Source organism: Beta vulgaris, chromosome 9 (genome assembly GCF_026745355.1).
Source record: "Beta vulgaris subsp. vulgaris cultivar EL10 chromosome 9, EL10.2, whole genome shotgun sequence".
In the NCBI taxonomy this organism is placed as follows: Eukaryota; Viridiplantae; Streptophyta; class Magnoliopsida; order Caryophyllales; family Amaranthaceae; genus Beta; species Beta vulgaris.
In genome coordinates this window covers 1,073,943-1,087,028 of record NC_079210.1, presented here as the reverse complement: position 1 = coordinate 1,087,028, position 13,086 = coordinate 1,073,943, and the positions used below count along the sequence as shown (strand labels likewise).

The 13,086-nt window shown below is 36.2% G+C and overlaps 2 protein-coding genes across 2 annotated transcripts; one reads left to right on the top strand and one right to left on the bottom strand.

Annotated features, from left to right (window-relative positions):
* Positions 1 to 89: 89 nt before the first annotated feature.
* On the bottom strand, positions 90 to 3,453 carry LOC104902564 (hypothetical protein). Its single transcript, XM_010690374.4, has 4 exons — positions 2,981 to 3,453; positions 1,794 to 2,050; positions 1,014 to 1,197; positions 90 to 932 (listed from the first exon to the last, which is right to left on the bottom strand). Exons 1-4 carry the CDS (start codon positions 3,362 to 3,364, stop codon positions 342 to 344), a joined length of 1,416 nt encoding a protein of 471 aa, XP_010688676.2. The 5' UTR covers positions 3,365 to 3,453; the 3' UTR covers positions 90 to 341.
* Positions 3,454 to 5,293: 1,840 nt separating this feature from the next.
* LOC104902563 (succinate--CoA ligase [ADP-forming] subunit alpha-1, mitochondrial) lies at positions 5,294 to 11,784 on the top strand. The gene is made up of 7 exons (XM_010690373.4): positions 5,294 to 5,690; positions 6,827 to 7,036; positions 7,987 to 8,157; positions 8,677 to 8,800; positions 10,198 to 10,259; positions 11,126 to 11,207; positions 11,337 to 11,784. Exons 1-7 carry the CDS (start codon positions 5,451 to 5,453, stop codon positions 11,474 to 11,476), a joined length of 1,029 nt encoding a protein of 342 aa, XP_010688675.2. The 5' UTR covers positions 5,294 to 5,450; the 3' UTR covers positions 11,477 to 11,784.
* The last annotated feature ends 1,302 nt before the right edge of the window (positions 11,785 to 13,086 follow it).

Sequence of the window (13,086 nt, the reverse complement as noted above, 5' to 3'; positions counted from 1 at the left end):
GTAGAACTTTGTATGGATGTTGCGTTCGAACAGAAGGGCCAAGGCGATGTAATCTGATTCACTAAACCCAAAGGCAATGTAATCTACTGTGCTAAACAGCTCAATTTTGCCTCCCTTCCTGGTAAAATCTTTAGGAATTATAGCAGAAGCTCAGTTTCTACAGTTATCTTAATTATATGTATGTTGTATCATATTTAGTAGAAGTCATTCATGTTTAAACAAGTATCTCTGCAACTTTTACTTAGCTTAACTATTGATGTACCCTATGTATATATTTTCTTTACAAATGTACCTTTCCTACTGAAATTTTGGAGGTTAAACATAGGCAGATGAAGACCTCATTACATTTTATCTCTCCTAACCAGACTCGCCACTATCTGGACAGCATAGGCTCCGATAAGATACCAAGTAACTCCAGCAAGTATAACCTGTAACTCAAAACTGTTTACTATCTGCAGCATGGAAGAACCATATATATGCCCGTCCAACCCTCCAACTGCCTCTCCTGTGCCGTGTGATCCAACTGTAATCGCGGCTGCCACACCCAACAATATTGGAATGCCTGTAACATATCGATTGCCCTGTGTCCTGTTTTTTCTTTTCTTATTGCCCCAAATATCCTTACCAGATGGTAATGGTGTTTCGCTTTTTGTGTTGGAAGATGACTTGATCTCAACTGTTTTCTTTGGAAGTACAGGGGTCGTTGGAGCCCAATATTCTTCGTTTGATGTTGCTTTACGGAGAAGTTTCTTAGCTGCTGTTGCCGCGTCTCTGAGTTTGTTGATGTCAGGCTCGATAAATTTGTTGGTTCTCATTAATGCTAAGTTTGAGGAAGTATGATTTGAAGCAGGTAATTTCCAGTACAGCCAGTTCGAGATTGACCTGATGGTTTGTATTGCTGATGTTCTTGTATCAGTTTGAGGTTCAGAGAACTGAAAAAATATAAGAGTTACATTAGATTCTGTATTTGGTCCAATATAAACAAGGTTTGAGGAGAATGCATTATAAGTAACCTTAGAATCTTGATTTGATTTTCTGGTTACTGCTTCATCTAATCGCTTGTGGAAGACTTTAAGTTCAGAAAATACATCGAAAGTTCGTACACCGCCTGTAGTGCCTGCTCCTATCCTGACCTTCCCTCGTGGCTGCTTTGACATGATGAATTCCAATGCTGCAAGGTCTGATCTTTCTACCATCCTGATTTTTAGCCAACTTAAATGTTATATATATGTGCAACCAAGTTTATGCATCAACTAAACTTAAAGATGATTAGACTACAAGATGGAGTATATATTGAAATTAATTGGTTCAGTAAAACAAAACTATGACCAACTAACCACTTATCATCTATGTAGCACGGGAACAATTGGGGACACGAAAATAGAAACGCTTCCATGACCGGGAAACCTCATTTCCGAGTCATTTGTGGGATTCAATTAGCATGAAAATGGTTGAGTTTCATGCACCGGAACATTTCAGTAACAGGGAAACCTCAAGTTCCAAAGTCTTTCGTGCTTCCTAGCATCCAAGTTTATGTAGGGGTGTAAATCAAAGGATTGGATTGTACTAATCGAGTTCGAAATACTTAGTTCTGATTCAAATTCAGTCTAAACATTTTTTTCACCTTAGTTCAATCAGACAAATTTTAAATGCTATAGACTAGACTCTGGACTTAGGCCTCTCCATTTACACCCCTCACTTAAGAAAACTTTAGTTATAAAACATGCTAATGAATAGCAAAAAAAGACTAGAAAATGTACTAAAAATTGAGGTAGAGTTGAGGAGATTATTACGAGATGCAACTGACAGGACAAACATCTATGGATGCTTGAATTTTGTCTTCAGGATCAGCCCACTGAGCCACAACACGAGCCCTTCCATAGGTAGACTCGATAGCGAACGTCTTATCAGCAAACAATGCACATTTTAAGCAGCCAACACATCTAACCTCATCAACAAACACTGCTCTTTCTTCAGTTTCTGATCCTTGCCATACTGAGTACATTGGCCTGCCTGTATAGCCTTTCAACTCTGTCAGCTTGGCTTGTTCCTATTCAAACATTTATACACACCATTGTCTTTTAACATATTATAACTCCATGTAACAATTGTAGCTTTTATGGAAACAACCATAAAACTAGAAAGATGAGCGAAGTTTTTGTGGTCGTTTGATTGAAGGTAGGAAGTGTAACTATCTAGCAAGTTGCAATATTAATGAAGTTATGTAGTATTTCTTGGGAAGTATAATAAATTCTGTAGCTGAGAAAAGTTTTACTTACCTAAGGGATACTAGGTAAAATTTAATACCTCCAATACGTGGTAAGTAAAACTTCTCACTTGTACACTCACGTTGTGGCACTTTATGTGTTTATGTCAACCATTAACTTTACTTTCTTCCATTTCCAAAGAACTTACACTTCTCATATGTTAAACTGTCAACTAAACAAGCATTTTATCTGGTGAACTTCCCTTGTGTTAGCTAAGTAATTCAACTAATAATCAAGATAAATTTTAAACTAAGGGAACTCTTCTAGTAAAAATATCTGTCAACTGAAACTTAATAGGATATGACAGACCCACTAGACCTTCAGTCACTGCATCACGAACAAAACGACAATCAGTCTCAATATGTTTAGTATGTTCATGAAACACTAGATTCTTGACAATATATAACGCAGATTGACAATTACAATATAATCTCATCTTTGCAGAACTCCAAGATCACCCAGTTAAGTTTTAGCTATCTAACAATTATCTCTCTTTTTTGTGGATTGATCCAACAGTTAGGATTTTCTCTGGATGGACGAGTTGTGCATAAATAAATAACAAATGTTGTGTATGAAAATTCACCATCTTATATAACTATGATAGCTAATTTTCATATACAACATTTCTGATTCTATATACAACATTTGTGGTTAAGTACTACAACATGTAATAGTTCTGAACAAAATTTCTCAGAAAACTACTATTTCATTACCTTATCATAGACATAACGAGAAATGGGATCAGAAAGAATAGCATAAGCTTCATTAAGGATAATAGCCATGTCATGCCCTGCTAATCCTGCAATATCAGGATGACATCTCTTCTGAAGAGATCTATATGCTCTTTTTATCTGACCTTGATCACTGCTACTGTCTATCCCCAATAGATCATACAGATCATATTCTGTTATCGACGACGACGATGATGAAGATGAAGCAGCAGCCTTGCATATATGAAGATGATCATGCTTGAGTTTATGATGTGAGAAATGAGACAATGATTTTGGGAACTCATGGAATGAGTTTCTATGATGCCCTCTTAGAATAATTGGTGAGTTTAGTGTTGCAAAGTTTAGAGCAAGGCTTAAAGAAGCCATCTTTGTTTCTGGGTGATCTGATAATACACCCTGCAGGCTGCAGCTTATTGCTGTGTGTTTTTGGAGCACAGAACTGACAGAAGGCAGAAAGAATAGAATGGTGTAAATATGTTACACAAGAATATTAAGATAGAATATTTTTGGACACAAAAAATACAAGATATTTTAGCTCAAGGGTTGCGTAGTTTAAATGCCTTTTTCTTTTGAAAAGGATTGTTATTTGTTCCAACTTCCAATATAGTGTTCCAGACTTTCGGGCAATAAACTCCTCCCATTTCCTTATCATCACAAGGTAAGTAGTGGTTCCAATTTTAGTTATATATAGTTAGAGTTGAAAATTTGACTTTCTTGTCGAAAATAGTGTTTTTGGTACTTTTTAACTAAACTTAAATTTAGCTTGATATACCACCACAAAAAAATTAGTGAGGTATATCCTCACAAAATGCCCTTATTACCCTAGTATATCCTCGTAAAAATTGTATTAAAAATAAAATTAATTTTGTAGAAAGTACTGTCTTTGTATTTTGCATTCTGATGTAAGTTGGGAGTTGAACATTACACCAGATGCACACACTATATTCCAAGGTTGCTTCGCTTACCACTATGACACCGCTCATTTCATTCATTAAATTGGAGTTTTTTTTAATTTTAAATTATATCGACTATATGGGGTCAGACCCTCCCTCGCTCATCCTATGATCTGCCGCTAGTTGGGAGAGAGAAAGAGAGAATATATTGCCAAAACGCCAACATTGCAAATAATAAAGAATTTTCTAAAATGAAAAACATTACAAGTATTAAAAAGGAAAAATTGATTGGAACGGTTCCAACTCTGAGCGTTCCGCCTTTTCAGTCCCAAAATTTGATTATTCCTCAATGGTCTTAGCTATTGCTCATTTTTTTTGCAAAAAACAGGTCCTAACAAGTGATGATCTGCTACAATGGGTAAAAATGCGTTTTTTTTTTGTTTCCCCCCCCCCCCCCCACCGTTTAGCATATTTTCCTCCCTCCTCCGCACAAGTGATGATCTGCTACAATGGGTAAAAATGCTAGTTGACCACACCGGTAGACATCACAATCAAACTACTCTAAAGCCCGACCAATTCTATCGGAGTTTACATTACTAGGAATCGAACACTTCACATTTGAAATCAAATGTGAGAGTTTAACCACCAATCCACTACAATTTCGATATTAAATATTCCGAAGTTTTATAATTATATGTAACTATCTATAAGGACATAAACAAACTTTTTAATCTCTAACAGTTTTCTTAAGATAATAACATATTCCCTCACCCCAATTCCAATAAAATTGTTATTTTATCCGCAATTCATTCGAAGTTTTTTTTAAAAAGGGTTATGCTATATAACCGCATATAAGACATAAATACATTGCTTAAAATTGAAATTATTTATCAATTTATGACAAAAATTTGCATTAATCTATGTAATAAATGATCAGTTAATGCTTGATTTTTCCATTTTTAGCTTCTAATATGCAGCCCTTAGGACAACATTTAACGTTTCCCTTCTTAAAAACATCTTATCATGCAATAAAGTTCATTTTCTAATTTCGCACTAGACTAAAAATGAAGAGCTAATAAAATCAATTATGAAACTTATGAATAATAATACATTTTTGTAACTGTCTTGGACATTGCCTGGCTAAAAATACTGCTAACTTTCCTACTAAGAGAATGTTTTCTTCGGCATAAAACAGCTGAACTGAACTGATCTGAACTAAACTGAATTGAATTGAACTGAACTGAAATAATTAGTGATATGTGAGAGTAAAAGTATTATTCAGAATTGAACTGAACTGAAAATAAGCTGAGGAAAACCGGCCGAGGAAACGGAGGGAGTATTTATGGTACATCCCTACTAGGTAGGAATTGGTTTGGAAAGCAATAACCTAATAGGGTCGGGTTTTATAGTAACTAGGATCCGGATACTGAATATTCTTCTCTTTCACCTTGTTCCTCTTTTTCCTAAAGTGACTAACCATTTTTGCACAAAAAAGCTCGATTAATACATCGAAAGGGGGAAAAATAACCCTAATTTCGAGCTTCAACGATTTACCAACAATGGCGAGACAAGCCAGCAGACTCGTAGCTACCTTGTCTTCCAAGATTCAGTCCTCTAAATCTTCAATTTCTTCGTCGATTTCATCATCTTCACCTAAAACCAGAGATTTCGGTACCGTCGCTCGTCACCCTCCGCCGGCTGTTTTTGTCGATAAGCACACTCGCGTCATCTGTCAAGGTATCACCGGTAAAAATGGCACCTTTCACACTGAACAAGCCATCGAATATGGCACCAAAATGGTGCGTTTTCTCCTTTGATTTTTACTGTTTCGTAATCTCGTAGTTTTGATTTTCCTGTGATTTTTGTTTCAGATGAGATTGGTACATTTTGCGAATGATTTATTTGTTTTTGTTAGATCTGAAATTCTTGTTAATTTTTCACTGTTTGATTTGAATAATTGCATTTGTTATTATATGAAACCAAAGGATCAGCGCCGCTCTAGGTTTCTATTTTGTAATTTTGTGTTCCTTATATGGTTTTAGGGTTGATATATGAATTTTCCGAGTTTTTCGAGTGGAAATGGTGGTTTCTGTTTGGACTAGAGGACACTTAATAGTATACTCAATACTGACTGAAGTACGGCTGAGCTAGTGCTTGTTATTTTTCGTATTACGCATTTAGGATCGGAGTGTTACGACTTACAAGAAACGACTACATTTGGAATTGGATGTTAATGTGAAATAGTTTTGCTGTACAATGATTTAAAATTTTAAGGAATAGATATCATAAAATAGTTTATAACAATGTCGAGGACAGGAGTGTGCTTTTTGGTTGTAATATATAGCAGTTATGACTGTGCTCCTTGAAGTTGGATTAAGTGATTTGAGATCACTCCTTTAGATCATGCTTAAGACTCAGAGATGTATTAACAAGGCAATTGTACTGCTGTGTTGATGATCTCTGCTTTATCTGTGCTCCTTGAAGCTGAACCATGAAGCTCTGCTAGACTGACCAATTTTTATATGTTTTCGAGGTTTATTTGTATTATCGTGTAACTATGTTGAGTTTAAGTAGCTGTTTATGTTTTAGATGGACATTGGTTTATATGTATGATCAGCCTATATATGGAGAGTCTATAACTTTGCACAGTTATTAATCTGTTGCAGCTGTTGATGTGGGCATATGTTCTTTCTAGTTTATTGGCCATTGCAGTATTAGCTTTTGGAACTTGGAATAAGTGGCTGCAATGATCAAAGTGTATATTATTTGTTTGGTATCCCACTTAAACATACAGTGGGAACATTTCATTGTCATGTTGCTAAGTGATTGCACATCAGGTTTACTTGCTTTTCGTAACATCATACATTCATACTAGTGTATCAGTTACATGTTCAAAATATAGTTTTGTTGATGGTTTATTATTGGTGTCTGTCAGGTTGGTGGTGTGACACCGAAGAAGGGTGGTACAGAGCATTTAGGGGTACCAGTTTTCAACTCTGTTGCTGAGGCAAAAGAGGCTACTGGGGCCCAAGCTTCAGTAATCTATGTGCCTCCACCCTTTGCTGCGAAAGCAATTATGGAAGGACTGGAAGCTGAATTGGACCTAATTGTCTGCATCACTGAAGGAATCCCCCAGCATGACATGGTTAGCCTTTTCCCAAATCAATCCTTTTTTTTATATATACTAGAATCAGTCTCCTTTTTTCCTTCCAATCTACTTACACAGAGTCCTTATTGACATCTTAACTTTAGATATCCCATCTTCTTTGCTTCTTGTTGCCTGTCATTGCCTTGTGGACTTACGCTTACCCATCAGTTCGACTTCTCCTTCGTGCCTAATAGTTGCAGGCTTTGCTTTCTATTAAAACAGCCAGAAATAAGTCATATATAAGATCATATGCAATGATGAAATCAGAAGGTGGTGTACATTGGTACATCCCGTTTCGTCATGTGTCTCATCATTCCTGTTCTTTTAAACTACCTGAACCACTTTTATTTTTTACTCTTCTCCTGTTCCCTTTTGTGCTGTTGTTAAATTATGTTTTTGCTCTTTCGGCTATGGTGTTATTTGATATGTGGTCTTGTTATCCCTGGATCAATCTGAGCTGTAGATATGCATGCTGTCTATCCTAGCGAAATGGTAAGATTTTCTGGTATCTTGTTTGTCTGACATGGAAATTAAATTTCTATAGGAAGTGTATCTCATGAGAAATTATCTCCTTCATATAATTCTTAGAATATGTACTTAATTGTTTGGTTAGCAAAAAGGAATATGCAAGTCATGGGAATTTTGATTGGCCAAGGGGGGAGTGGGTATTTAATTTGTCATCTTTTGTGGGAAGTTCTATTGCCTATATCATTCTCTTTCCTCCATTTTTACTTTTTGGTGCCGACCAAACAACTACCTTATCTATAGATTCCCATGAATCACTTCCCGATTTTTTGTGGTCTACCAAACAAGCACTTGGAGTTAAGTTTTAACTAGTTAAGGCTCTGATAACTGATCTCTTGTTCTGATTCTATCATTCACGTTGCATGAGAAGATATTTTGCAAAACTGTTATCTCAATTTTATTTTTTGTATCTGTTATTCCAGGTTCGTGTTAAAGCTGCCCTTAACAGCCAATCAAAAACCAGGCTTATTGGTCCAAATTGCCCTGGCATCATCAAACCTGGAGAATGCAAGATAGGCATTATGCCTGGTTATATCCACAAACCAGGTCGTATTGGGATTGTCTCTCGTTCTGGTACATTGACATATGAAGCGGTATGAGAACTTTCCTCATTTGCTAGTCCTATATGTTTAGAGGCTCAGTTGCTGATCTTGTATGTCATATCTCAGCTTGTTGTCATTTTAGCTCTTAGCTGCTTCTTATTGAATCCCTTCTAATGCTTCTATGCTTGGAGCTGTATCTTATCCAAGGATCATGTCCCTTTTCTGTATTATGCCTTCAAGCTGTACGTGAAGAGAGCTGCATTATTTGAAAATCATTTATCAAATTTGTTTAAAAATGTGAATGTAGGATTACATTTGATGATCCTGTTGAAGTTTGATGAGCTGTCAATGTCAAGTATCTGATCATCATCATTGATGCTGTTGAAATAATTGCAAATTGCATCATGTGTGTTGGTGGTTGCACTAGCAACTTATTGGATATATGTCAAAAGTTCTGATAAACTATATCTATTTTGGGTACCTGCTTTCTGTTTGGCAGTTTGGTGTAACTAGCAGTAATTGTTTTTGTCCATCAATATATATATTTACACTTCTGGTGCTGTGATGTAGGTATTCCAAACAAGTGCTGTTGGTCTTGGGCAATCCACTGTTGTAGGAATAGGTGGGGACCCTTTCAATGGGACAAATTTTGTTGATTGCCTTGAGAAGTTCATTGAGGACCCACAGACAGAAGGTGGACTTTATCTTTCCTTTAGTTCTCTAATTTTATCTTTGATATTCATTGTATATACTTGTCTGTTTTAGTGCCTTGATTTGCTTCACTGAGAAATTTTTGGTGGTTTTTCCATCTTATGAAGTAGTGGCTAAACGAATTAATTTAATTTCAAATCTAATTGCCATTGGAAAAGAATTTGTATCTTATGGCTTCTGAGGCAAAGAATGATTAGGCTTTTTCCTCAAGTCTTCAAATGACTTGATGATTATACAAACTCATTGATAGGTGGGAGTTGGGAGACATATTTGTGACTCTAGAAGTCAAATGGTGGATTGTGGTGCTATTGCATGCTTCTCTTTGAATAAAGATATTCCCTTTCCAACTCCTCAAGTCATAGTGCACTATGCAATTTCGCATTTCCATCTCTTATAGCGACTCTCTGGAAACCTCTTCAGTCTTCACTACTTCCCCTTCATTTTATGTAGCAAACTACAACTGAATCTGGTGAGAGATGGTCTCCCTGCATATAATTGTTTCTCTCCACCTTTCTGAGCTTTGGGGCGAGATTTTGTACTTGCTTAGTTTGTAAAATGAAATTTCCGGGTTTCTAAAACACTGGTCTTTTCTACTTTGTCACTATTGTCACACATTTACTCTGGTAAACATATTGAAGATCCACTTTTACTAGTAGAAGTGCTGAAAGAGTAAAAATGTGCTAGAATATAGTATTGTATAATTAGAGCCAAAAGTATTACTGCAACATCAACAACGGCAAAGATCAATCCCAAAAGATGGTGTGGGCTGCATTGACCAAGATTTTTTTTTTTTACTGTTGTTGTCCACAAAGATCTTCCTCCATCCATTTCAAATCAGTGCAATATCTTTCTGCAAATTCATTTCCAACATTTTGTCTTTAACTCCCGCCATCCAACCATGTTTGGTCTTCCATGGCTTCTTCTAAAGTCCCCATAATCTTAATTCTTCTTTCCTTATCCATCTTCTGATCAATGTTGCACGTGTCTAAACCAACGTAGCCAGTTCTCCTTGATCTTATCCTCAATATATTCAACTCCAACCTTTTCCAGATATCCCTAATTCTATTCTTTAGGGTTTTCCCACACATTTATCTGACATATGCATCTCTTCTACACCCATTTCTTCCCAAATGCCCAACATCTCAGCCTGTATAATAACACTGGATTGTTTATAGTTATAGCACTTGCTTATTTTTTGTCTTGCCTACTTTTACTGAGATATAATTCTTATTGTTTGTTGTTAGCCGACCCCAAATCATTTTGGTACCAAGGCGTTGTTTTTTGTTGTTGTTATTATTGTATGTTTTTCATATTGGTGACTTAGGGGGTTAGTGTTCACATATGTACCGTTTATTTATTTTTCCTTGCCAATTACTGCAGGTATCATTCTTATTGGTGAAATAGGGGGGACAGCTGAAGAGGATGCTGCTGCTGTGATCAAGGTAAACCCAGAAGGATCTGTTTATCAGGCTTCATTATTTGAACTTTAAAATTCCTTGTATAAACTTACTTTTAGTAATTAATTTAGCTTTAGCCATTTTTTTTATTTATTTGAACTTTATACTTATATCTCCTAAAACCTACTCCCTCCGTCCCTCTTTGTTTTCCCATTGAGCATTGTTCACTTCCGAAAAGTTTTGGATGGGTGGCTTTACAAATAGAGTCGATGTAAGAGTAAAGTTGGGGTCCTTATGGTTATATATAGTGTGGGAAACTCAAAGGGAAAAAACAAAAAGGATTTGGGGTAAACTAAAAGGACCAAAGTGAGTATTATGTTCAGGTGGAAAGGATAAGACCATAGTAAGCTATCATTCGGTGGCAATAAAGATTGGTTGGCGATTTGTAAACTTGATGATGTGGCTATTTTGGAAAATGGAAGCACTGAACTGTTACACCCCTCCATCCCAAAGTATAAGATCTGATATTGTGGTAAAATTTCCACGCATTAGTGCATAACATAGGCATTGTCCTGAGGGAGTGACTGGTGAGATTACCAATGGTATAAATGAGACTTACTGATACTGTGTTATATTAGTTTAGTGGGAAGTCTATATGAGAATTACTTCTAAATGCTTTTAGATATCCGTTAGGATACTAAGCTTCTAGGCAGTCTCTATGGGGCCAGAGTTTCAATGTTACACTTTGAGAAAAAATCTATCAAATTTTCTTTTTGGAATGAAGGATAAAAAGATACTTCTACGATGTTTTTAAAGACAGAAATTTTTACCTGGATAACCCTTTTTTGCTCATGTGTTTTCTAGTTGTTTGCTTGAAAATTGTCTCTTAATCAGTTGTCTGCTTGAAACAGGAAAGTAAAACTGAGAAGCCTGTGGTTTCTTTCATTGCTGGGCTAACTGCACCACCTGGCCGACGCATGGGTCATGCTGGAGGTAATGGCATTATTACGAGGAGTTTTAGATAGCTGCCTGAATTTCTTGTTTTTGCTATATTGATACTAGCATGATGGTCTTATCGGTTTACTTTATAAAAATCTGCTTAAATTGAAATTTGCCTTGCAGCCATTGTCTCGGGTGGAAAGGGCACAGCGCAAGATAAAATCACGACTCTCAGAGGAGCTGGGGTCACTGTGGTGGAGTCTCCAGCACAGATGGGTGCAGCAATGCTCGATGTGTTCAAACAGAGGGGTCTTTTGAGTTAGTTTAAACTATAACTGATCCTCTTTCTTTGGTTTTCTCCTACAAGTACAGTGTGGCATAATACCATACCCCATGACTGTGATGTGAATTGTGGAAGTCTTTTCCTGCATCACCTGTTGAAGGACGGGGCAACATTTTGATTCTATATGAATATAGTTTAGCCCCTGTTCTTTCCCATTGAATTTCAATGCAGGGGCAAATCTTCGGAATCTAATGTATTTTCGCAAAGTGAATTTTTGACAGTCATCAGGTGAACTTGTTGATATATTTCATCATTCCATGCATAATCTAATCCAAGAATTTTCCTGTCCTGCTGAGCGAAATTTGCTCGTAGCAGTTGTACGGTTTTTTTATGGTCGTAAGGCCTGAAAGTGTGAATTAAGCAGTGGAGAATTGAAGGCATGAATATGCTTCATAACAGCTTGTTTGGATTTACGTGTTTATACTTAAACTGCTTTGTGGTGGATAAATGAGTTTGGAGGGAAGGTAGAGCGAGGCTTTTTTACTCGATTGGGGTGACCGGGTGGGTGAAGACTGAAGAGGAAGAAAACAGGCTTGAATTTTTTTTACTTCAAAATTGGAAAATTAATAACACAATAACCTAAAATGTTAAATTACACCCTTATAGTACACTCGGTTTACCAGAGATTAGCTTTTACTGCCTCCAGATCGACATCAAGTTGCTCTTATGGAAACTCTCTTAAATGGCGAAAATGTCAAAAAAATTCATCTTAACAAGGAAAGGAACTTAAAAAGAAGATAAATTATATATTCCCTCCAAAATCGCCAGTCTTGTCAATATGACAATACTGAGTAGGAAGACAGGGGAGTAAAATGAATTGAGTAATTTATTGGGTTTTACAGTTTCTTTTTCCTATTCACACACTTCTTGGGCAGTGAAAAAACCACTTATTTTCGACACTCCCACCATCCTATTAATAAGTGAACGTTTCTTGTAAAGTGAGTACTATGTATTTTAATAATTTTATTGTATAGTATTTGACATCAAATTATGCTCACTTTACAAGAAACGTTCACTTATTAATAATTTTTTTTGTAAATGCACGTCAGTGGGCTACAGGCGACTATCTATTCTATTTCTTACTACTCAGTATCAGTATTTGAAGAATTCAGCTTTTTACTACTGGCGAACCAATTTTTCACTTTTTTATTTTTATTATTACCTAACAATTGTAAATTATTATTTTTATATAATAAGATAGGGTGAAAAAGAAGGTTAGGAACCCTCCGCACAAGGTGAAGTTTCAACCTTATTGTTTACAAGAGTTGAGTGAAAAGCAGAATGAGTACAATCATCTATATTAAATTGAGAATCAACTAAATAATTGACATTGGCGATCCAATTTGTTACTTTGTTTGCTTCCCGGTAGACATGACGAATAGCCCATGAAGAGGAAGAGCCAAGAAGAGTTTGGATATCCTTGATGATATGAGCAATCTGCCATAGAGGAGACCAAATACCTTTTAATGAATTGATGATCATAAGATTATCACCTTCAATTTGGAGCTGACGAATGTTGTTCTGGATAGCTAGGTGAAGCCCTTGTTGTAGAGCCAATTTGCTTTTCAAAGCAGAACTCTATTTTGTATT